General features: G+C 38.5%; 1 protein-coding gene across 6 annotated transcripts in view; it reads left to right on the top strand.

Annotated features, from left to right (window-relative positions):
- Positions 1-26,626, top strand: part of kif1b (kinesin family member 1B) — a 77,099-nt gene that overhangs the window by 41,397 nt on the left and 9,076 nt on the right. For 3 of the 6 annotated variants that reach the window (XM_063015229.1, XM_063015227.1, XM_063015228.1), the window contains 20 exons: positions 658-764; positions 1,230-1,313; positions 1,652-1,832; positions 2,073-2,145; positions 11,814-11,919; positions 12,251-12,399; positions 13,801-13,979; positions 14,265-14,402; positions 16,211-16,453; positions 18,091-18,209; positions 18,401-18,486; positions 18,691-18,820; positions 19,670-19,820; positions 19,938-20,028; positions 20,123-20,232; positions 21,294-21,349; positions 24,578-24,686; positions 24,794-24,860; positions 24,993-25,077; positions 25,167-25,272. In XM_063015229.1, coding sequence (XP_062871299.1) covers positions 658-764; positions 1,230-1,313; positions 1,652-1,832; positions 2,073-2,145; positions 11,814-11,919; positions 12,251-12,399; positions 13,801-13,979; positions 14,265-14,402; positions 16,211-16,453; positions 18,091-18,209; positions 18,401-18,486; positions 18,691-18,820; positions 19,670-19,820; positions 19,938-20,028; positions 20,123-20,232; positions 21,294-21,349; positions 24,578-24,686; positions 24,794-24,860; positions 24,993-25,077; positions 25,167-25,272 — 2,370 coding nt within the window. Of the gene's footprint in view, positions 1-657; positions 765-1,229; positions 1,314-1,651; positions 1,833-2,072; positions 2,146-5,638; positions 7,446-11,813; positions 11,920-12,250; positions 12,400-13,800; positions 13,980-14,264; positions 14,403-16,210; positions 16,454-18,090; positions 18,210-18,400; positions 18,487-18,690; positions 18,821-19,669; positions 19,821-19,937; positions 20,029-20,122; positions 20,233-21,293; positions 21,350-24,577; positions 24,687-24,793; positions 24,861-24,992; positions 25,078-25,166; positions 25,273-26,626 lie in introns of those variants that run through there. The other 3 variants (XM_063015231.1, XM_063015232.1, XM_063015230.1) reach the window with 2 other exon arrangements.

Below are 26,626 nucleotides of genomic sequence, written 5' to 3'. Positions count from 1 at the left end.
ACTTCTTGTGTCTATTAGCTGCCTAAGAACACATCACACTCATGCATGTTCTGCTGCTTGATTTAATGTAAAGTTAATACGCTATGGTAGGTTTAGGGGCAGAATATGTTTTTGGTTAAAGTACTGGACTAGTAATCAGAAGGATGCACAAGCCCCACCACTATCAATTTGCCACTGTTGGGCCCCTAAGGCCCTTAACCTTCAGTTGCTTGAATTGTATTTGGTCACAATTGTAAATTACTTTGGATAAGAACTGCTAAAACTTCTAAAATGACAAATGTCAAATGTTAATGTATAGCCCCAGTTCTTATTTGTGTATGGTTTTACATGTATGTAATACTACACAGCATTATGATTATTTTATTGTTTTTTTGTATTGGATGTTCACTTACCATACCCAACATATATTTGGAAAATGTGTTAATTGTGTTGTGTATTTTATGTTACAGCTCTTTGGTTTTACTTCTCTTGTTTACTTGTCTTGTTTCTTGGATAACATAAATTAATGATGCTGTTGAAGTGTTACTACTATGATTTTGTAGGTCTTACTAGACTGTCAATCTAGAGATTGTGTTGCTGGCTTTATGCTGTATGAGTTTGGTGGTGCAGTTGCCCCTGTAGGCCAGTGAGTGAGTGATTCTGCTTCTGTGTTGACAGGGTGGGTCAGGCTGATGCAGAAAGGAGGCAAGACATTGTTCTCAGTGGAGCGCACATCCGAGAAGAACACTGCATCTTCCGCAGTGAGAGGAACGCCAATGGTGATGGTGAGGTTTTACTACCTTATACTGACTTCTGACAAAATACAGACCTCTTTGTCATTATCTCAGCTTTTTATTTTATTGTGACTTTCTAGTTTCTCATAACCAAGTATCGGAGGCCACTGTGCTGCCATTTTCTTGTTGCTACTGCCTATTAATATTTTCTTTTTGCATAAATGTATGCATATTGGGATTACTATGAAGGCAGTAGCAAAGTGTAGCATAAAAGTAATCAAGCCTACATCAATGTTTTTCTTAACACAGACACATACAAAAACTTACATTTATTGATTTTTCCTGATTGCACATCTTTCACCTTCCTATGTGGTTCACTGCTTTAAAGGTCAAAACTAACTAGAAGCTTTGAGTTCATGAGTTCATTTTAAATTAACATTTGTTTCAAGTTCAGATCAGTTTAGAGTAAATAAAAGTGCTGTTTTGAGACTGACTTGCTTTCTGCTGACTTTGCAGTGATTGTTTTACTCGTGCCATGTGATGGATCAGAGACTTATGTGAACGGCAAGCGTGTGAATAATGCAGTGCAGCTGCGGTCAGGTGAGTTTCCTCAGCAAATCCTTCCACCACACCAGTTTCACTGATCAACTGATTATCTGTGCTACCGAACCCCATGAACCACAAAACGGGGCTTTATATAGATGACTGTTCTCCAGTCTTGTGCCCTACCCACCGTGACCCTGACCACAAAGACATTGGTTAAAATGATTAAATGAATGTTTGAAATTATTGTGCAGTTTACCCTTGGTGTTAAGATGATTTTTTGTTAATCATCAAGAGCTGACCTTGGACCTTGGCGTTGGCATGTATTATGAACGTATTATGACTCCCAAAACTAACTGCAGTATTGTTTTGACATTTCTGTACTTGCTTAATAGGTAACCGCATTATCATGGGGAAGAACCACGTATTCCGCTTTAACCACCCCGAGCAGGCGCGTGCTGAGCGGGAAAAGACGCCTTCAGCCGAGACCCCTGTTGAACCCGTGGACTGGACGTTTGCTCAGAGAGAGCTGCTGGAGAAGCAGGGAATCGACATGAAGCAGGAGATGGAGAAAAGGTAGCACAATGCCAGCAGGGCAAATTGGTTTTGAGAGAGAAGACACAGCACAGACCTGGTATTAGATACCATTGTAAAAACAGCTGTGTGTGTCAAAGTCTGTGGGGCAAATCTAAGCCTTTTTATGGACTCTGGTTTGTGCACCCGCTTGTGAAATCAATTATTTTTAATAGGATAATGTTGTGATTGAGTGTAAAGCGGAACAGCTCTCATGTGTACCCTGTACTGTATTAAATCTAGGCTTACTGAGATGGAAATCCTGTATAAAAAAGAGAAGGAGGAAGCAGATCAACTGCTTGAGCAACAGAGACTGGTAAGAGTGATTCTATATGCTCTAAATTGTTTTATTACAGAGATTTGACATTTTTTAGATTTGAATTTGGTTAATAGACGTGTGTTGCTTGTTTTTCTTGTGGACACTATTGTACATTTAAGCGAAGAGATGTGCCTGATCTGTACTGGTCAATACAAGTTTTTTTTAAATGGCTGATGTTAGTTAATTGGAAAAAACAAACTAGTCTCCCTCATCCAACCTCCAACCAGCACTAATTCTGCACTTTGTGCTCTGACACTTTGAGACTTTTGTGTGTGTGTGTGTGTGTGTGAGAGAAACACTTCTCCTAGTGCATGGCTGAATCTCTTTGCATGGAAATGAAATTCATTCTGACTCAGCTAGTAAGAAAAAAAGGCTGAATTTACTGTGGGATTTCATTATGAGCTTCATTGTTGTCATATCTGATATAGAAAGAATTTCCATCTTCTGGTTCAATAGTGTTTTATAGATTTGAAGAGCAGAGTCTTGCAAAACAGCAACAGCAGAAGAAAAAAAAGATTTACAAACCTCCATTTCCAGAAAAGCTGCAACATTTTGTAAAATGCAATAAAAAACACCAGTTTATGATTTGTGAATTTTCTTGGACCTTTATTTAACCAACAAGTTGAAAGAATATTCAAGTTAATCTATTAAATCAAGTGAAAACCATACATCAGTTCTAAGCAAAGGCACCACTGAGTTTTCTGGGCTTAAGTGCTTCTCAAATAGACCAAAAGATGGTACAAATGTGTGCAGTAGTCAGATGAGTCCACATTGTAGCTTGTTTTTGGGAAAAATGAATGTCGAGTTCTACATGCCAAAGACGAAATGGGCCATCCATACTGTTATCAGCAAAAGGTACAAATGCCAAGATCAAATTCTAAGCTGCTTATATTTCAATACAAATACAAATAACTTAAAATACAAATTCAGTCAGTAAAAACACTGGAATTTCTTTTCAATGTTAAAGAGAATTTACAAATGACTTGTTTTATTGCATTTATTGCAAAATGTCCCAGATTATCTGGAAATGAGGTTTGTTAAAAAAAAATTGAAGACATTTACAAAAAGCTGACTACATCTTCTTAAATTTTGCCACAAGCAGAGGTCACACTGGAGAAAAAATCTGTTCCCTTAATTGGACACAATATTAAAAGAGCTAGAAGCTTTGTGCTTCATCTAGATGAGCTTTTACTTTGGAAACTCCACTGCCCTGTAAGTGTAAGCAAATGGCAGACAAAATAGTAACTAGGGGTTTTATAAAAAAATAAAAAAAATAAAAACAGCGCTCCTTGTAGCCACCACATGTAAATTTGCTTCAAGAAAAAAAATATCAAGACAAACCTGGTGTCACCACTGCTTTTAGCTGCAGTTAAACTGTTTGTGTAGTGTAGTTTTGCAGGCAAACATTTTTTGATATTTGTGTGATCTGTGCTTTCCTGTTGCCCATATTCCACGTAAAAACATCAGAAAACATCAGAAAACATTGTAAGATTTGTAAGGTACAAATTTATACTTCATACATTATAGTAAAGCTGCTTTGCTGTGTTGATCTTTGAGGGGCCGTTTCATCACTTTTGGCCCACCCCCCTGCCCAGTGTTTTGAATGTGTAAAATGACATGCCCAAAAAATGTAAGTGAATTCTGGTATGAAATGCTCAGTGTAAATGTGCAATTTTTTTTCTCTTTATAAATTTTTTGTGAGAAAATGTATTATGGTTTGGGGTCAGTCAAAAGGCTGTGAAGCTAGCTCACATGCAACTGACAGGTTAGCAAATAAGGAAAATTTGCACTTCTAATTATTGCCAATCCATCTTGAGGTGTTTTTACCTGCTGTTTCCTAAGTGTGACCGCAGCTTTAAAAATAAAATAAAAAAAAACTATAATTATGTTGCTGCTATTGCATGGTCTGCTTTAGTAGCATGTTTTCTTAACAGTGCTGTTTTATTAATAAAGTATGCACTGAGCCTTGTGGTATTTATTGCTTCAGTGTTGTCACGCTGGTCAACATTTAAGTTGGCTTTTGATTTGCTTGCGTAGATTTCTGTTTTGTTTCACTGGCTCTTCAATGCAGTTGCTGATATCTTCAATGCATTGTGTAATAATAACCCCAGATTTCTGCTGTAGTTGATGAAGGCTAGTGACAATGTGGTTTCTCATTGACATCTGCACCCTACTGAGTTCTACGCAAAGAGCATGCTTGAACGTAGTTATCTGTGCCGAGGTCTTAATCAATGAAGACAAGCTCTCCAATGCTCTGGTGATCATATCGAAACTGTCACTGCATCACAACATGACACGCAACCCACAGATCCCAATCGCAATTACACATTCACTGTCCTCCTTCAGCGCCTACGCTATCTGGCTTAGATTCGCACTGCACCCTGCATACTAGAAGAAAATGAGAAACTGCATTTCTTTGAACTAACTTCTTAACTGTAGTGGATGAAATCGTTGCTTTTAACTTCCTTCCAGTCTGTTTTTCTTCTTTTTTCCCTCTCTGTACTGACCTGTAATAAACACGCAAGAGTCTTCTAACACACTGCTAGAGCTATATCAACCCCAAAACCTTCATCAAGGACTTCAAATGGGGGGAATGCTTCGTAAAACTTCACTGGCTTTTCTGCATGCCTCTGCTCCATGTTCCTGGTGCAGTTTTTAAATGCACAGAATGAAGAGGAATCTAATGAACGGATAAAACAATCAAGCAGAGCAACACTTGTCCCTTTTTGTTGGCATTTTAATCATATCATGATTGATTTTAATATGAATATGTAATTTGGGAACTTTTTGTCCTGTAAAAACACTAATTCTGACCCTAATTTTAAGTAAGGGGTCTTAATTAAGTTTAACACTTGTCCTTAACGCTCTCAGCTCCATGGGCATCTTACAATGGCTGGCCCTGCACTCTGACCCCAGCCCTAGATTATTATTATTATTATTAATATTGTTATATTAGTTCTATTGTGTAATGAAATGTTAGAAAGGATTTTTGCACTCTTAACACTTAATATCAAAAATTTGACATGACAACACAGTAACAATTATAGCCAAATGTCACATGTAAATTTCCCATAGTTATGTACTGAATGTAAAAGTATGGATATATATGTCTAGATACAATGAAATGCACTTGATTATTAAAGTTGCTTACATATTAATTTAATTTACATTATTTCGCCTATATAAATCAATAAAACCTTAAAACACATTACAACACATTAGTATTTACTTCATTCAAAATATTAGATGTTTAAAGTTGCTGGGATGGAACAATTTAGATTTAGCTAATTCTGTTTATAAACATTGTATTAGTGTATACTAATGACTTAAATATTAAGACCTCTTTGTAAGTTCTGGAAGTTCCCACTTTGCATATCACTACTCGTGTCCATTCTTTAAAAAAAAAATCATTTCCTTTACTTGAGTTTCTCATTTTAATTTTCCATTTGTTCCGCACATTTTCCGTTTTTTTCCTGTTTTGTTCTTAAAGGACGGCGATTCGGATAGTGGAGATGATTCTGATAAAAGATCATGTGAGGAAAGCTGGAGACTCATCACCTCCCTGCGGGAGAAGCTGCCCCCCAGTAAACTCCAAACCATAGTCAAAAAGTGTGGCTTACCCAGCAGTGGCAAAAGAAGAGAGCCTATCAAAATGTACCAGATCCCTCAGCGCCGACGCCTTACCAAAGATTCCAAGTGGGTCACCATCTCTGATTTAAAGATACAGGCAGTCAAGGAGATCTGCTACGAAGTTGCTCTCAATGATTTCCGCCAAAGTCGCCAGGAGATTGAAGCCCTGGCCATTGTGAAGATGAAGGAACTGTGCGCAACTTACAACAAAAAAGATCCTAATGAGCGAGACTCCTGGCGAGCCGTCGCTCGGGATGTCTGGGACACAGTGGGGGTTGGAGATGAGCGAATCGAGGACATCATCTCTACCGGGCGAGGTGTGACAGACATGGATGACTTAAAGGTGCACATTGATAAGCTGGAAGATATCTTGCAAGAGGTAAAGAAGCAGAACAATATGAAAGATGAAGAAATCCGAACCCTCAGAAACAAGATGGTAAAGATGGAAAAGGTCCTGCCTTTGATCTCTGCTGAAAGCCAGGACAAGACTGATATCCGTGGAACTGGAAGGGCTCGCAGCGCCAGTGAAAGCAAGCCTCTACCTGAGGACAAGCCTGAAAGTAAGCAAGGTGATGATCAAGTATCAAAACAAATGGATGATGATCCTTCATTCAGACATGGTCACATGCGCTGGATGCAAAAAGAGCAGACAAGGTTGAAGAACCTCCAACAGCAGGAGATCTCCAATCAGCTCCGCAGACAGAGAGGCCCACATCGCTTCATTCCACCAGAAGACCGTAAGCTTCGCTTTCCTTTCAGGAGCAACCCAAACCATCGCAACTCTTGGAGTCCTGGCACACACATAATCATCACTGATGAGCAAGTGATTGAACTAAAGGTTCCCAAAGAGCCTGTGCAGGAGGAGGACACGACTGAACCAGAGGTTGACCAAAAACACCCTTCCACCCATGATTGCCCTCCTCTTCCCAACACATTAGGGCAACACAGAAACAAAGATCTTGAGCAAGGCCTAAGCCACAGACATAATCATGGCCACAGGAATCAACATCCTCATGAGAGAAGCCGTAGCAATTCCTTTAACAGTAGCCAGCGGGCATCTGGCTCAATGGAGTCTCTGCACTCCAGGGACAGAAAGCACCAACAGCCACAACAACAAGTTTTCCAGCCACGCTACAACCAAAATCAAACCCAGCCCTCTCCTTACCTTCATCCTCATCATCAGCAGTTCCAGCAGTCCTGGAACTACAATACCGATGGCAGCTACAGACCCCACCAGCAGTACTTCCACCACCATCAGCCTAGCCACAATAACACCTTTCAGACACCACCCCGCATGCGCAGACAGTTGTCTGCCCCTAATTTGAAGGCTGGCCAGGAAACCACAGTGTAAATGGAAATGAATCTTCCTTTTATGCTCTGGAACGTATAGCCCTGCCAGCATCACACTACAGACTTACACAGAAAGCCTACAGCATTGGACAGCTTGTACTCATTGAATCATATGGCCAAATGTCATATGGCTTTTTTGCAGTCGAGAAGTATTTGTTTGTTTGGTGTTACAAATTACAGCTCTTTGGCCGACAAAAGTGTATTTTGTCCCCTTTTGGAATGAAGTGTGCAAAGCCATGTAGGGTAGTTTTAGTACCGTTAGTATTATACTGCTTTGTCAAACTGTGTGTCGAGAACTAGTTCTTGTGTGAGGTATCGCTCCCTGAAAATTATGTTACAGTTCACTTGGTATTTAAATTGTGCTCATTTTATTAATCCCTAAAACTGTTTCCAAAGTAGTTTTGGGGTTTAGCTTAAGAGGATTTTATCATCTGCTTAAGGTCTGCTGGTTTTCACAACTTATTTTTAATTCTTTGAATAACCACTATTTGAGCCCACAGTCGTTGTTTAACCAATAAGAGTTGTAACGATACATATTGTATTATGATACATGGTGTAATCTAGTCTGATGATTTCTGTGATGCAAAAAACATAGGTATCATCCAAATTGGGATAATAAAAGCAAATTTGAGATATTTATGGACGTGTCAAAAAAACAAGTCTGGATTTAGACAATGAGATTCAGCATGGAAACCTAATCACTGTAGGCTAGTGTCTGTATGTCTTAATCCAAAGGCGTGGTTTGACCTTGAGTGTTTGTCACTGTCTTATTGATTGCCTGTTGACGCCACAAGCTAAACCAGTCATCCCCAGCAGCCACAGGCCTTCTTAACCTGCCATTTTTTCATTTGTATACAGGCTCTGTGATTCATACTAAATACCCAAACAGCACTAGGAGTGTCTCCAGTCTGTCGTTAAGTTTTGCTGGAGAGAGTTCATGAGAAACACTGTGATGTTGACATAACCTCAGCAAATAGCCTTCTACAGGAATTAGTGTCCTCCAATGCCCAAAACTGATCATCAGCACTTTTCTAATAAGAGGCTATAACAAGCCAATAATTTCATATTACAAACTAATCGTTGAACTCTTAACTGGAACATTGTTACACTGGTCTCTGTGTGTATGTCACAGAACCATTAAAGATGAATGGAGATAATAGTGAAGGGATTAACACCTGGTATTTTTATTAGCTTGGTTGGTGCCACAGGCTTTTAATATCATAGCTTAGTGCTAATCACACAGTGCCACCTCTATATTTAGTCAGTTTAATTCTAACCACACACAAACACAGATGGAAAGACTATGCAATTTCATTATATTAATGTTTACTTTATGTAAAACGACTGAATTTTTGTTACCTTTATATCGAAAATGTACTGGGGTGCAGAAACAGTGTTATTACTTGAATTTCAAGCTAAAGCCGCACTTCTGTGTTTGACTCATCTGTGATACAAAATATGCAACTAATATGTTCAGTGAATGCTGGAAAAACAACTAAGAAATGCAGCTAATGTCCATCAGAAATTCACTATAGATTTGTTCATTTATATGGACTGTAGATTTAATCGGCTCTGGTGTTACCTGACAGCCTTATGAAGTGATTTTTTTTTTTTAAGACGAATTGAAGTGCCTCATCAATATGCCCTCAAGATCTATTAGCTATAATGAAAACTCATTGTACTGATCAGTTAAATTTTTAATCACATAGAAATGTGCGTGTAGTGTCGCCTATATCATTTTGGCTTTAAATACAGTAACACTTATTGCCTTGCTATTGCTAAAGTCTCTTTTTTCATGCAAAAAAGTGCTGCACAGGAAATTTTTCTGCATCGCTGTGTGCTTTGCTCCCATTGTTTCTCTGGACTTCCTACGTCACTGTGCGCCTCAATCCGGGGGGGCTGTGGTTTGTGAGAGGCGTTCTATTCCCACAGTGTTGGATTCAGTGTCCTAGAATGATCTGCCATTTTGTGCATAGAAATACAATCCTGTTTCACATGAGAGTTCTCGTCCGAGGGCTTTGTTCAACCCCAGTCGTAAAGTGCATGATCAGAATAGCACTCGCTTTCTGGTGGGTCTGAATGTGGTCGCTTTAACCCCAGACAATGCAAGCAGGGCTGTCTGGGCCGTTGCCATGGTTTCCTGGGGCTCATTTTAAACTTCAGAGGTAAAACGAGCAATAGTGAATGAGTCTGTGCAGATCTTTTAGAAGCTATGAAGACAAATCAGATTTTACAGATAATTTTTTGGAAGCCTTGCTGTTTTACCCTAATTTGTATGAAATATTTTTGGTAATGCCACTAGGAGCAACTTTCTCATTGTTGGTAACAAACCCACAGTCTGTATTGCTGATCAGATATTTACCGCATTAGCTCACTCTGTATTCACTTTAGAGCTTTAATGGTTAAAATAAATGCCTTATGTCTGTGCCTGTATTACCTATAGCAATATACAAGCTGAGTATTCACCTATGCACTACCGCTAAACTCCAGAAAAAAGAAGAGCAAACCCTGTTACTGTGCTCTTCTGTATCTGCCTTTTAGTGTAGCACAAACCTGTTTCAATTCTGTTACAGTGGGGAGTCACTCACAGTTAGGACATTGTTTTTGCAGGTTAAGTGACTATCAGTGGCTCTTCACTACAGTAAGGAATGTTATTTACGGCATGTATGGTGCTGATGGTTCCACCAGCTATTAGAAAATGGCACTGAGGACAATATACAAGATGAAATGGACAGTATATGTTGTCCTTTTTAATAATGAGCAGTCAGAAGTCTGACCTGTGTTTGTTTATATGCAGTGATGGTATTAAGTGCCTCCAAACGGCTGTTACATGTTGTGTTGCATTTTTTTTTTACGTTTAAATCAGCATTTTGTGCAACTTTGTTTACATGCTTTTGCTGGTTTGTTCAGAATCGGCGTGTTATTGTTGTCGAAGTTGAATGTTAAACAATGGCAAATAAAGATGAGTTCAGTGTCAGTTTGATTGATTATGAGAATTTCATTCCAATATAAGTTGCATTGATGGGCATTTTGGACAACTTTAAACCTATTGATAGAATATAAAGTATTGTAATTGTGTCAGCCATTAGGATACAAGGCTACAGTCATTCAAATGAGAATAAGACTTTTTTTTCCTATACACCAAATCTACAGACCAAAATGTAAATAGTATTTGCATTGAGCATTTTCATGTTCTACCAAATTAAACAGTATCTGGATGCATATTATACAGCTCACTATTACATTTAATATGCATTCACTATATGGCCAGAGGTATAGCATTCTATTTAATTAAATTATTTCAGCCACACCCAGAATTCCCATGGTTTTGGAATAGGATGTCCAACAAGCTAATGGTTTGGTGTTCACATACTTTTGGCCATACGCTGTATGACAAAATAATACACCACCAGTGTGGTTTACTAATACTTGGTTTAGTATGAGCTTGATATCTCCACTCACGTACACAACTGCAACAAACACACGTCACTGATTTCTAATGATTTTATCTTTATAAATGCAGCCAGTATAACAACAGAGTGTGTCAAGGACTGCTTAGCTATTTATTTGATCTGACCATTTCATATTTTGCTTACTACACAATGAATCCACCCAATTAGCATGTACAAATAAAATGATTGATTATTAGATAGAAATGTTAAGTTCTTAGGAAACATCTGTTGTATTTACATTTTGATTTCATGTATTTATTCGGAGTTCTGGGGTACAAGCAGAGTTTTAGTTCAGTTTGATCAGCCAGTTTCAGATCAACCAGTTGACTTCCCTATTGCTATAACTGTTGCTTTACAGTTGGAAGCAAGTAATTTTCTTTATATAATGGACACCTGTTAGAAATTGTTATGGCTGAAACTCATGAATTCCAAAATTAGAAGGAATATCCTAATACTGTTTGATAGAAACTCATTTAAAATAACATCTATAATTTTACCATAGTTTATTGGGCTGGATCATTTTATTTTACAGGGTTTGGGGTTACACATTAATTTAAGATATGACCATGGTAAATGTAATAGATTCTACAACAATTTCCCCATTGTACTGTAGCATTCATAATGATAAATGGATTAGTTATCAGTTCAGCACCAAAGGTTCCTGATTTATAGCTCAGGATTGGTACCCACTGTACCTCGTAGTATTTTATGGCAGATTATCTGCACTATGTGTTGTTTACAGGTAGTTTGCCACAATGCCACAATTGATCTTGCCATTAGGGTGGTGGGGATGGCATTCCTGTCTTCTGTATTCATCAAAGTGAGACTAGCAAATGTTGAGAATTTTTGAACAAATAATGACAGGTATCCAAAGCACTATTTGACAAGAATGACAGTAATTAAATTGGAGAAATCCAGAGAAAAGTTGTATACAGTAACTTGCTGTTGCAGCTTATACACAATAATATTCTATCTAGTAGTACTTTTGTGATGCTAAACAGTAGCATTGACCGAAACCATTCTGTCATTACTGTGTAGTTCCAGCTGCCCATCCAGATGAAAATGCCTAGAATACCAAATTCTATTGGTTCCTGTTGACCAGCTCTTGTATTTGATTATGTGGTGCAAACATACCTGAGAATATTCAGCTCGGGTGGGTGACCTTGGGGGGCACTGGTCTGTGTTGACAGCATTCTCTGTGTGTTTTCTTTCTCATCACATTTTGTCCACCAGGTGTATGAGACCAAGCTTCGGGAACTCCAGAAACAAGTGGATACCCGCCCGCTGATGCCAGAAACTCCTGATGAGGAAGAGGAGGAGGAAGAGGAGGAAGATGAAGGTAAATACTATGTCAAGGAACCCACTGATAGCTTACAAAAATTATTAAGAGCTTGTTATTAGGAGCTCTGTCAGCTATTGTATTTAAGCAAAACAGCTATGAGTACACTGAAATTTACAGTGCTTATTAGAAATAGTCCAATGTGCTAACCCACCACTGCAGAGAATCCGGTTTGAGTTGGGTGTAAATGATGGAAAAAGGCTTAATATTAAGTCACATGCTAAAATAGTGAAAATCCTTTTAATAAATGTGATCTTGATGTTTATATATGTGATATCGATATTTATAAGAGATAATTAAGCCGAAATACTGTCTTTTTGTGGCCCTGCAGTACCATGGACACAACATGAATATGAACTTGCTCAGTGGGCCTTTAGGAAGTGGAGGTACCACCAGTTCACCTCATTACGAGACCAGCTGTGGGGCAATGCAGTGTACCTGAAAGAGGCAAATGCCATCAGTGTGGAGCTCAAGAAGAAGGTAAGGACTGCATTTATGGAGGATTTTACCACATTCAGGCACTGTTTGGGCACATTTAATTGTGTCTCTTTTTACCTGATGTTCTAATCCACCTGATGTAAATGTTTAGAGGGCACTGCAGGGGTAATGTCGGTGCCTCATCAGTATTTCATTCACAGCTTTTAGCAGAGGAAACAAGCGCTGTGGCAGAGCTGAAGCTGTTGTTTCAGGGCTCTGATATACTGAGCGATGTGGGTCGGCATATGGACTGGGTTATAAATCCAAGTGTTTGGCTTAGAGCATTAAGAAAGCAGGCGGTTGGGCTGTGTTTGACCTCTCCACCGCTACGTCTGTGCTGATTTACTCTCCGATTACCCAAAGTGTCAGGTTGCTGCGGGAGGATTTTAACTGCAGGCGAAAAAGAGCAGACTCTGTCATTTTCAAAAGCCCCTCATCTCTATTTGGTTCCCCCCTTCATTTTATGTATGTACTTTCTTTTTCCTACCATGATGCATAGCCTTGAAGGACCCTTATCATGGAGTTCAAATGTTTGTAGTTATAGATATACTGTACACTGGGGCTCATGCCTGCCTAAATACCAAAATTTAAAATCTGTTGCAGTAGTCAAAACTACAGGTCAAAAATTACCCAATGTGTTACAGACAGAGGTTTACTCAGGGTTAAAAAGTAATTGAAGTGTCTTTGACTTTAGGGAGTATTTAGAATACCATTTGTTTTATCATTCTTTAAAATAATCCATTTAGACATAATTGACATTTCATTACAGTGGTAGCCTAGTGGGTAGAACTGTGGATTGCCAACTGGATGGTTGTGGATTTAAATCCCAGCTTGCTATGCAGCCACTGTTGGGTCTTTAAGCAACCCTTAACCTTCTCGGCTCTAGGGGTGCCATATAATGACTGATCCTGTGCTCTGACCTCAGCTTCCAACAGGCTGGGATATACAGAACTAATTATTTCATATTAGTCTACTGTTTACATGTATATATGACAAGTACTGGCATTTCATCTGCCCTAGATTATCATTATCATTTAATGTTCATCTATTGTTTTATCCTTCACGCTGATCCATAGCGGGGTCTGTCCATCTCCTCACACAGCCGATCATGTCTGTATAGACACCTGGCCGGCCGATAGTGTGTAATAGACCACTGCACACCTGTGCTTTAAGTAATATAGCTTGATGATTTTGCCCATGAGCTTTATACACATTACAATACTTTTACAGATATGTAAAAACATGATTTATGTCAGTTGATTTCTCAGCAATTTTGAGTGAGAAAGGGAACAGCAAGTGAAATTCCAACCCAGATAGAGGATGCATTAAAATCAGATGTAATGGGGTTTGGTTTCAGTTTTCTTATTTCCCACTTTCATTCTAGGCCTCTTTTTGTCTTTTAAGGTCCAGTTCCAGTTTGTACTGTTGACTGATACATTGTACTCCCCACTTCCCCCGGAGCTACTGCCTTTCGAGCCGGAGAAAGAGCGAGATGCCAGTCCTTTCCCTCGTACCGTGGTGGCTGTGGAGGTGCAGGATCTGAAGAATGGAGCCACTCACTACTGGTCTCTAGAGAAGCTCAAGTAAGCATTGGGCCTTCAGCCAGACAGCCGAGTGCTGATGAATAACTTTTCCTTCGGGAGTTTTGGCTTGGTGTTTTGCAGGCTTTCAAAAACAGCAGCTTCACATTTTTAATCCATGCTGGCTCTGTTTTAGCAGAACTGCTCCACTAAACCACAATCAGGATTATTTAGTGCTTTTGTAATGTTCTGTTTGAATTGTGCAAGAATGAGGTCTTTTCTTGTATAAAATGCAAAAACAGCTTTTGAAGGCAACTTCTGATGGATGATATTTCTCTGCCCTTATAGGCAGAGGCTGGAGCAGATGCGGGAGATGTATGACCGTGCAGGAGAAATGGCCTCCACCAATCAGGAGGACGGGGAGGGGCCCCTGACTGGCAGTGACCCCTTCTATGATCGATTTCACTGGTTCAAGCTTGTTGGGAGGTAAAGTAATCCTTAAAATATTAGGTAGAGCTGGTATTCCAGGCTATCATGGTCTTTGTGACACACCAGTTTTTTTTTTTTATCATCCAGCTTCGTCGTTTTCAATTCCCTGTTTGTAATTCCTTCACCGCTTGCGCCATCCCCAACCCCAACTAAGGAAAACCCCAGAATATTGTGCCCCCTCCGTCACATGTGCAGCCGCCGACCTTTTCACCTGGCAGAGCTACAGTTTTGTGTAGACAGCTGTATTGAAGAGCCATGTTATGCTATTTTGGGAATATCCACTCCCTGTGTGGGCGGCACGGTGGCTAAGTGGGTAGCACTGTTGCCTCACAGCAAGAAGGTCCTGGGTTCGAACCCCAGGTGGGGTGGTCCGGGCCCTTTCTGTGTAGAGTTTGCATGTTCTCCCCGTGTCTGCGTGGGTTTACTCCGGGAGCTCCGGTTTCCTCCCACAGTCCAAAGACATGCAAGTGAGGTGAATTGGAGATACAAAATTGTCCATGACTGTGTTCGATATAACCTTGTGTAATGAATAACTGCTGTTCCTGTCATGAATGTAACCAAAGTGTGAAACATGACGTTAAAATCCTAATAAACAAAACAAACAAAACTCCCTGTGTAAGGCGACTTGACCAGCCAGCAGAGGTCGATAGCACAGCTGAGATTAGGGCTAAAGAGCTCTAAATCTGAGTTGTGGTTAGATTGCAGAATTTATCTTCAGTAACTGGTTAATCCTGATCAGTGTCACAGTGAGCCTGTAAACATCCTGCATAGAGGAAATCAATTATAGTTTACTGATATAAAGCTGGCAAAACAAACTAAGTATTAAACTGAATGTTACCCATCATCTAAATATTGCAGCTAAATTGCAAATGCAGGCACAGCTGTAGACTATTTCTCTTTACAACCACCCAGCCAGGCAGTATTCTAGTGTGACCACATACAATAAACCTGCTAGCCAGTCATAATGTAGTTTTTTAGAGTTATTAGAATACTGGTAGATTCTGTATCTCACCCATTCTGTTTGTCTACTATGTGTACCTTACCCTGCAAAAAAGTTATAATGTGTCAGTGAACATGTGTCACAATAGTCTAATTTTCCAGCCCTCCATTAGCTCGAAAACTACATACATACATGCTTACATGTACCAAACTTGGGACCAGAACAAATGTGCTAGTGTTAAAACACGGTATGTATTGAGTGAGATGTTTAAAGAGTCATTTGTATGTATTGTTTGAGGTACAATACTCTGTAGGAATGTTTTGTTGGATTGTTTTTCTTCTCATGAATCATTCATATCATTGTTTTCATTTAAATGACACTTCTGAGACCCTGCATACATAATTACCATAACTCATGTTCATACTGGTTGGGCCTCAAGTTGTTCCCCTCATTCAGTGTGTCATTTATTAATGTTCAGCTTTGTGTATAGTTTCTTTTACTGGTATGTGCGAAACATATTAACTCACTTCTTTATTATTATCATCTTTTTTTTTTTTTACTTTGTCTGTGCTTGTGAGGTTATTTCATCACAATCATCTGTTGTTCATTTGTCATTTATCATTAATTGCAATGTTTTCCATTTTGTAACATTTTTTTCCTTGTTTCAAAATTACTTATTGTCCCAATTATTATAATAATTTGTATTTATTTTTTTGGCTTCAGCTTGTATTTTGCTTAAAATGTTTTTATTTTTAGTATTAATGTGGCGTACCCATCGTGTCATACCACTAAAATAAAATGCAATGCATTTGCCTAACCTTTATCATTAGTGCATTTACTGTAAACCAACTTGCGCTGTATTTAGCTTCCATGGCTGCGTGAACGAGCACCTGGCTGACCGCACGCCCTCGCCCACGTTCTCTACGGCTGACTCGGACATCACTGAGCTGGCTGACGAAAGGCAAAGCGAGATGGAAGACTTCATGGATGACGAGGCCTTTGTGGATGACACCAGCTCAGATGCGGGAACAGAAGAGGGTTCAGATATCTTCAGTGATGGCCACGACCCTTTCTACGACCGCTCACCTTGGTTTACTCTCGTGGGCAGGTTGGTGCTGGGGGAGAGACGATGAGATGGAAAGAGAGAGAGAGAGAGAGAGAGAGAGAGAGCTGCTTTACATCTACATATAAATGCTTATTGTAATAGGAAGTGCATTCTGTAGGCTGTTTTTAATAAATGCTTTTCTGGAAATGAACTTTTTCTGGAAAATGACCTGCTGGAGGTAAAACAAAACCTGCTAAGCTGGCTTACTTAGCTTAGGATAGTGATGGAAATTGAACCTTGTGAAAATTGGTAGCGAATTTAGACTCATTGAATTTAGATATTCCTATTCCACTCGTGTCTGTGTTTAAGGCTATAAGCCAGGGTTATACACACCTCCTTTTTCAGTAAGTTGATTAAGCCATGTAAAACCAACTATATACAACAAAGTTTTCTCAATATAAAACCATGGTTGACTAATTTGACTGGTTAATCCTGCAGCCTGTACAGAGCCACTGTACATCTTTGAGATCAATTTAAAAGTTGATTGCAAGCCAGGCCTTTAGGTCTAACACCAGTGCCTGATCACATTTTTAAGTAATTGTGCACAATTTTTCACAGACACTCCAAAATCCTGTGAAAAGCCTTTCCAGAAAAGTGGAGTTTGCAAAGAATGGCCAAATGAATGCTCATGGTTTTGAAATGGGATGTCCAAAAGACTCATGCTGTTATGTCTAAATATTTTTGGACATATAGTGTACAGTTCTAAGGCATATACTAAAAATGTTAAGAGTGTTTAATTTGACAGTATTTGGACACAAATGTTTATAGAACAATAGTTAAAATATTAATATGTAATGTATTATCACATGAATGTTTTGCATTCATATGGTTTAAAAGACTTTTATCACATGACACTTCGCTACACATTGCCAGGTTGTGTAGCTTTTTAAAACCTGTTCTGATCAGAGGAAATTCACTCAGATAGATCTTTAGTAAAATGTAGAGACGTATCAGATGTTTCACCTCTCTCTCTCTGTTCTCAGTTTTTGTCTCCTCATACCATCAAAGCACTGACCGCATTAACAACCACCATTAACAACCACCATTAATCTCCATTCAGTTTCTATGTTGTGTTTTGTTTGCATTTTTTCTGTGTTAAACATTTTGTTTTGCTTGGATTAATTTCATTGTGATTTTGTGGTTGTACAAAGAGCTGGGTTTCAGTCTGCTAAGACATGCTAAAGATGGGAGGGGTGTCTGGGTTAGAGTTTGGGGGTTCACCATAGGGGCAATGGTCACAGTTTATTTCCAAGATCACCAATGTTTTGATAGTTCTTGCCACTTTCGCCCTGAAATACCATTGTATTTGACCTGCACCCAGTGGGCACACACACAGTTCTCGGGCAGTTCAGTTTATTTGGATCATCTTCAGCAGACTGGAACTTTTTTGGGCAACATTTGTTAATTGTGTTGTTTTTTTTTTCGTTCCTTTTTTTGTGTTTTCATTTCAGTTTCAGGGATGACAAGTAAAGAGGCACAAATCATCAAGCTAAGATTCCAATAAAGCTTTAGATAAACACATAAATGCTTTAGAAGTGATAAATGGACCTAACTTTTCTAATGTACTACTCTGCTTTAGTAAATCCTCAAACATGTCACTGTGCATTAATCTTTTTTTTTAATTATTATTATTTTTGCAGAGCCTTTGTGTACTTGAGTAACCTGCTATACTCTGTGCCCTTGGTACACCGTGTGGCTGTAGTGACAGAGAAGGGTGAGGTCCGCGGTTTCCTGCGTGTTGGGGTCCAGGCCATTGCAGGTGAGAACCAGTCCATCACAATCTATTCATGTCTGGTTTTACTTTCTTTTTATAAAGTCAAAAACTTTATAGATTCTAGAGTTTATGGTGGCTAAGATTCATCATGTTATTGACTCTTTGTAAAATGCGTAAGGCGTCTGGTTTTAAGTTTGTTTTGATTGATCTCATGTCTTGATCTTGTTTGGTTTTAGCTGATGAGGAGGCACCTGATTATGGCTCTGGTGTGCGTCAGTCTGGCACTGCTAAAATCTCGTTTGATGATGAGTATTTTGAAAAGGTAATTGTTTCTTTGATTTTCACCCCAAGTTTACAGAATATTTGGTAGCACAAAACTGGGGCAAGTGTTTGTTTAACTGGCCACCTGCCCAGTATTAATATTTCATAAACCAGTACAGTACCAGTACCAACACTGGTGGGGTTGGGTTAGTGGCTCAGTTCTATCCTCTGTACTTATCTATTTACTTCTCTTCTGGTCCTCCAGGCTGATTTCTCCTCCATGGCACTGACACGTTCTGGCCTGTCTATGGAAGAGCTACGTATTGTAGAAGGCCAGGGTCAAAGTTCAGAGATCATAACACCCTTGGAGGAGATGAACAGAATAAATGACATGGGTAAGAAAGGGGTACATGGACAGCTGGTGACACTGAATGCGTAAAGCCATTCACTTGGTGAATTCTGATTGAATTTTGTTCTTTATTGGGTGTCTCCACAATTATTTGCAATTAATATGGAGTTTAGTGGTTTTTAAAAAATTTTAACTTAAAAACAGGATTGGATGACCAAGTCTGGTTCTATAGATTGCTATTTGGGAGTGTTATATTTAGACAGTGATCACACAAAACAAAAGGTTCAATATTATTAGACCTGAATCATTATTAACATTAACCACAGAACATGCATACTGATTTAGCTCGGTAGCTTTTTAAAGCTCTTAAAGCAAGTTAGTGGAATAGATTTCAGGAAGTGATTATTTTAGTTACCGGAACCTTAAACCCGGTTAGTTATCATTTGATCTCTCTCCATATCAAGACACCTTCACCTGCAGACGTTGTGTGTAAATTCTAGAGACTGTTGTGTATAAAAATCAAGAAAAATCAAAATTTTTTGACATTAGTAGTAACCACACATGCCATGTTCCAGTTTACTTAGATCACATGCCCACATTCTGATGTGTAATGTGAACACCTACCTAAAGTTCCTAAGTATGCATTGCAAAGCTGCCACGTGACTGGCTGATAATTAAATAAATGTACATGTTGCTAATAAAGTGGGCAAGACATGTACTATTTAAAATTTAATTTAGCTGACAATATTCTGATGTACTTTAAATCTTGCATATCTTTCTTATAATAATCTTTAAGTGGACTTTAAATGAATTAATATATTAAATACATGGTATTTTTTATTAATCATGACTTGATTGTATCAGTTTGTCCACACACACGTATTTTGTTCCTTAGATCTGAAGCTGGATGATGTTGATGCTAAACTGGCACGATCAGAGGGCGTGATTGGTCAGCTGGAGGTCGGCAGTGTCTTTACGTTCCGTGTCACTGTGCTCCAGGCCGCCGGCATCCCGCCGGAGTACGCCGACATCTTTTGCCAGTTCAAGTGAGTCAGCCTGTCTCTATGGAAACCTTTTTTAGACACAGTGTTCTGTTCTCGAGCAAAACACACACACACACACACACACTTCACTCTGTAATCCAGTAATATTTTTATTAACAGTTTCCTCCATCGTCATGATGAAGCTTTCAGCACAGAGCCACTAAAGAACACGGGCAAAGGTTCCCCGCTCGGCTTCTACCATGTACAGAATGTGAGTGATTACGTACAGAACTGGTAATGTGGTTGCTTATTGTAAATACACATTTGACATTAATTGTGTAATATGATGTGATTTATCTGTCCAGATTTCTGTGGAGGTCACAGATTCCTTTATCGAGTATATTAAAAGCAAGCCTATTGTGTTTGAAGTGTTCGGGCACTACCAGCTGAACCGCCATGACCAGGATGCCATCAGGTACTGCACCACCCTTCAGTTTATAATGTACAGAACAGTATAAATTTATAGCACACAGTCTATGTTTATATAACAAGGTTGACGTTGGTCGAGTTTTTTATTTTTGCAGCAGAAGTGTAAACACAACACTCAGGGGTTTAGGATTGTCTTTCATTTAATTTAGGTACTTAGGTACAACTTATGTACTTGATCCTAAAGTAGCTCAGATAGTTGCGTATGACACGTGACCATGTCATCGTAATTAAAATAGTCATATTTGAATTTGTGTTTGTGTTTACATCTCACTTAATTGTTAACCAGCCAACCTTAAGACAGAAATAATTTTGTGTTTATCATGCATGTGGGCACATACAAGTAATTTAAACCATGTCATTTTATAACAGAACTCTGTTACATCAATGACAGATATTTGGCTATGAAAGCTCCTTTACACACCTGTTGTGTTTTACTTAATTAATTCTAGCTGGATTAATGCTGTAATTTACTGGGATGAGACCAAGCACAATTTCTGTATAATTGTGTAAACAGAAGCTGATACATTATTGATTTTCAACAATAGCACAGTGATGATATGCCTGGAGGAAAGTTTGAAGTCAACAGACAAATTACAAATCGGAGTGATTCAGAAATGATATAGATGTTGGTTAAATAGTTCTAATGAATGTGCAAATGAGCAAATCTTTCAATAATGCATTCAGTAAATAAGCTACATGCAGTAAATAATTTAGGGGGTTGAAATGTACATTTATGGCAAATGTATGGTTAAGGCAACAAGACAGCTGGAAATCAGTGTTTAATATACCATAAATGTAGGTAATGTAATGGCTTTTTGGTCAAAGAGACTTTACAAAGCATGAACATGAACTACTTGGACAAAAAATGCAGTAAAATAAGACCTGTAATGTGAACATTGCACCATTGTGGCTGCTATTAAAATGCTTTTATAGCTACATCTAATTATATTATCTTAATCACTAAAACGTTTTGTCATTAATAATAATTAAGGTTGCTTAGTAATGACTACATAGTAATGTTATGTATCTATTTTTCTTTTTCTTTAGCCCTTCAGAGCCTTCTAGGAAATACTACCCTCCACCCATGCCTCTGTCCAAACCAGGTACAGCCACAGCCTCACAATAAAGCTAAATGTTATATTTTATTTTTTATTTTTTAAATGCACCATATGAGCAGTGGTAGCTCAGTGTTTAGGATACAGGACAAGTAATTGGAAGGTTACTGGTTCAAGTCTCACTACAGCCAGGTTGCCAGGCACTTAACCCTCTATTGCTTGGATTTGGTTTAGTGAAAATTGCAAGTTGCATTAGATAAAAGCATCTGCTTAATTCAAAAAAATTGAAATTAAAATATGGTATTTAGTCAACCCTCCTGTATACTGAGTTCAGTGATTTTACGTTAATTGCTAACAAGTGCATTACAAGCAATTACAAAATCCACTGATACTTCCGGCTGTGTGACACCCTGTGTGACAAGGGATGTCTAAAAAGCTCATGGTCAAGTGTACACTTACTTTTGGCTCTTGTCAGTGTTAATATGAAACTAAAATGAAGCAGATGATTAAAACTATGAATCAATCACACACTTAAACATTGTTTAAATCCACCCATAGTCATCTAGCTAATTCTGAGTCATTCATTAAGTGTCCCATTCAGTCAGATCTACATTTACTCAGGTTTTGATCTTTGCTTTCTCTTGACAAGCTTCTCTGCATGTCAAGCCTGACAGATTTATCTGAAAGATGCCATAGTCTGCTAGATTATATCAGCCTGCTGGCGTTATAAAGAAACATATTTCTTTTGTGACCAGATATAAAACAAGGGGGCTGCAGCCTTGACATGTCGTCTGTCTGTGCAGTATATCGACCTGCCACAAACCGTCATTTGCACAGCAATTTTATAAATCTGCACAGCCAGATTTATCACTGCACAAATGTGCTGGTGGCCATTTGTTTATTGCAAAACTGTATAACTGTATGTGATAAAAAGGAAAATACAGTTAGAGGAAACGAGTAATTAACCACTTTTGTTTTTGTTATTTATTATACTGCACTTCTAATGAAAAAAGTGAATTATTGTAATTGTAAACACTTTAAAGTTGTAAGCAACAACAGTGGATTTGTAACAAAGAAATAATGTTATTTATGTGTGGTGTATACATTTTTAATGCTTAAAAATATTTTTTTCTACATATTTTTAAGTACAAAGTGTATGCAATGAAAGTGATTTTAATATCATAAACAAAAGTGTCCTTTGTTATAGTGTCTGTTTTATAACACTATTCCTTTATGCTCGTCATTATTTTTGTCTCTTTTATTTCTCATGTGCATTTAACCGTTATTCTCTTCCTGCATCCCTGATATTTCCTCCGAGGCAGATCATGCACGTAAGATCGAGCTGATCAGGCATCTGATGAGCGGTTACGTGCACGGCCAGGTGCTGGACACGCTGTCAGAACACGCCAATGCACTGGCCTCCACGGCCGTGGCCACTCTGGAGAATGGGGTTGACCAGCTCTCCCATTTCCCTTTCTTGCCAGTTTCTAATGAACCTGTGCTTACTGTGCCCAAACACCACGGTTTGTACAGGGTCTTTCCCCTATAGAGCTAGCTAGGGTCACTTAGGACACGTTGTGTACGACTCCTCTGTGCTTTGCAATTAAGCAGTAAGTTTGGCAAAAATAACATTTACATAAATTGTATTATACTTATATTTTACTCTGGAGTTATGACATCAGTCGAGCTAACAGTGAAGAAAAGCTTATAACTATTCTGTTAGCACATTTGTGTTTAAATTAACAAACTTCAGCCAAATAGACAGTTTTGGCTAGAGTGACACATTTCTGCTTAAAGTCTTAAAGAATAAAACACAACTGTTATGTTTTTAAGTTGTGCTTTAAAGTATTTAGAAGTATTTTAACTAGAACTAGTCAATGTTACTCTTATTAATTACTACACAAATGAGAAAAGAATAAATATGAATATAATAAATATGAATCTACTACTATAAATACTTAAATATTAAATACTTATGTTTATACTTGGGTTTACTAGTCTTTGCAAAAGACAGTTGTGCTTGGAGGAGATTAAGGAAAAAAGGGAAGAGTGTGGCCAGCAACAAGGATCGATGCAATTAGAGGAACATTGATTTATTAATAAGCCTAAAGACCTAAACAACCCAAATATTCTGTAAAAAATACTATCTATATGGCAGCCAGGAGTCAGAATCCACTTGACAGCACTTAATGATAATAATAATATTTTAATCTTCCTTGGGATCAGTACAGTATCTATCTATATATCTAATAATAATAATAATAATTGTAATAATAACAGCTTTACTGCACCACCAAAGAAGCAAATTTTAGACACCAAACTGTCTTACCTGACTACATTCGGGACAAAGTAAAACGTATGTAAATGTTAAAATGTTGTTTTTGTCCAAACTGTTCTTTTAGGTTCTGTGAATTCAGAGTGATCTGTAGAGTAGATGAATGTGTTTGGTTATTAGGGCTAGATCCTGCAGCTCATTCCAGTGACTCATACACCCCACCTCTTTCCACTCGCCCCCTTGGATAACTACTGAATGGTGACCATTGTCTATGAAGTGTCAAAGCTTTTCAAAATTGTAAGGCCTGCTTTGAAAGGAGATAAGAATTAAATCCTGTGTGTAATCCTACAATATATAATCCTGGGTTCTTATCTTGGTTCCTGAGGATTTTCTTGTGCTTCATAGCCACCAGTGTCAGATAGTGTTCCAGCTGCTTTGCACTTCCCGGGCATTATAGTGTAGGTCTGCTTCTACTGCAGATCAATTCAGTCTAAGTGCTTAAAACCATCTGCCTTGTGTTATTGCTAGCTAAGTAACATCATTGAGGTAGACTCTTCCCGCGTACACTAGTTTTTTCTCTGTACTGTCTCTCAGTGTTGTATGCATTACCGCTTCATCTTTACTACATTATATGGCGGTGTCAGAGCAACACAGGAAATGAAGAGTGCTCTGTCTCCTCCAGCCAGGTCTGATGAGACTGCATTACACGTTATTGATCGTGCAAAGTGTCAGATTAAATCAGAGCTTGTTTTGGAATGAACAAACATACTAATATCCCTTCATCCATTTATTGCACTGTGATGCAACACAGTCACAGGGTTAACGATATTGTCAGCTGAAGCTACCAAACCTTAATCCTGATTTCCAAGATTTTTGACCACCTTGAAGCTAGTTGGGAATTTGATCACCCTTTTTTGATGTTAGCTTTTATTTTTACCTGTTTAGTTTGTCCTCTTTCTGTCACTGCAATTTTACGTATGACATATGATCTCTCTATACAGTGCCAGCCACCAAGCTGAACACCATCAGCAAATCAAACCTGGGTCAGTGTGTGAGCAAGTACGACCTGCTGGCCTGGTTTGAAATCAGTGAGCTGGAACCCACTGGAGAGTGAGTTGATCTGATTCTTATTGTCTTAGCTGTTTCAGTATGTGTAGTTATCCACATTGTGTCTCTGTTCATGTGATAGCTGATTGTTGCCGTTCTGTTTTTGTTAGGTATATTCCAGCAATAGTAGACCATTCTGAAGGCTTGCCCTGCCATGGTACCTACCTACTGCACCAGGTTAGATTGTCATTCTTTCTTGAATTGCATGATGGATGCACGATGCCTGCTTAAGGTCTTAAGGTCCCAGCAATATAGTGCTGGATGCTAAGTTTGTTGTGATCATGATGTTAAAGCATCTTTTTACCGCAGGGTATCCAGCGTAGGATCACAGTGACGCTGAACCATGAGAAGGGCAGTGAGCTTCACTGGAAGGACGTCAGGGAGCTGGTGGTTGGTGAGTCCTTCAGACTGTTCGGTATCCTATAAATAATTTTCTGCTGATATAAACAGTTTGGGTAATGGAGGTTTTTTGGTGGTGTTCAGGTCGGATCAGGAACAAAGCTGAGGTGGACGAGACGGCGGCAGACGCGGTGCTCTCTCTGAACATCATCTCAGCCAAAAACATGAAATCCTCACATAACTTCAACAGGTACGGTGCACACTTTGTGCTTGCCAGCTTATCATATGGGCATGTGGTATTAAGTTACCCTGTACATTACTAGACATTAAACAACTACATGCCAGTGTCACAATTACACTACATTTTAACAGGAGGTAGGAGGTAACCAGTATGAGAGTTAGACTCTGAGCATTTGCCATGAGACGTGTATTGGTAGCAGCATCTGTTCTAAAAAGATCATTTTGGGGAACATGATGTCCGTTGCTTATCCAGCTGTCTTTCTGTCTGTAATACGAGTCACAGAACAAGAGAGACACCTGGTGGAAATGTAAAACATGTTCACTAGTGTGATTTTATGTATCTCTGAGACTGTTAGGTATTTGTTACTTGTTCATACACGTTTTCTTCTATTTCTGTTTAAAGAATAGTTTGGCCACAACGTTGTCATTGCATTTTTTCTTTTTTTCTTTTCTGTGTCACTTAAACACTGTGGCTGCATCACATTAAGTGCTGCATAGAGAGTAAAAGTCAGTCCACATCGGACACATCTCTGTTCCCTTGTACGCTATCCACACTCAAAAAATTGGGACAGAAGTGTGTTTACTTCTGTGTTACATCACATTTCCTAGTAATGACACTTTTTAATGATTTGGGAAATGAGGACACTAATTGTTGCAGTTTTGCAAGGGAAATGATTTCAATTTGTGTTTACTTTATCTGTGGTTGTATCTCAAATGTCATTACATTTTAACACTTATTGCACTTACATTTCAGTGTAGTCTGTTTATCGCTCATTGTGTCTTCAAACATGTCTCAAATAATTTTACTAAGTTAGCTTTATTTAAATTTTGTTTATTTTTTTGCCATTTTATTGTTACTGCTTGCACATTATAACTCTTCTGTTTCTGCCTTCTGTCTTTTTTTTTTTTTACTACTGCTGCTGCTGGATTTGTTTTGTTTTTCTTACACAGACTTAGCATTGATAATGATGTTGCTAGGTATCAGTAACATGACCATAAAGCCTTTTCACTGAAAGAGCTTTATAAATGTCCATCCTGTTTGCTTTACCAGTGTGACTAGATGTGCAGTGCTTTAATAACCCCTAGAGAGTGTAGTACAAATACTGTGCAGTGTGTGTCTTTGTCATTAATGTTTTAGTTAATAACACCCCCCTTCCATTTATGTTCAGTGTGAATTCTTCTGGGGAAAAAATTAAGACTAAATATTAACTGAAGTGTTGGAACAGTGGATCACCAATAAGAATGAAATACTGTGTAGTAAAAATGTGAGATATATTCATGTCCCATGTCCAATGCACTTGACTGTGGGCTCTTTTCCTTTCTTATAGTGTCATTGTTTTCAACCATGGTGACAGTAGCACATC

This window comes from Trichomycterus rosablanca, chromosome 19, assembly GCF_030014385.1.
Source record: "Trichomycterus rosablanca isolate fTriRos1 chromosome 19, fTriRos1.hap1, whole genome shotgun sequence".
Lineage (NCBI taxonomy): Eukaryota > Metazoa > Chordata > Actinopteri > Siluriformes > Trichomycteridae > Trichomycterus > Trichomycterus rosablanca.
Note: the sequence above shows the minus strand (reverse complement) of the source record. Positions and strands in the feature narration are given on the sequence as shown.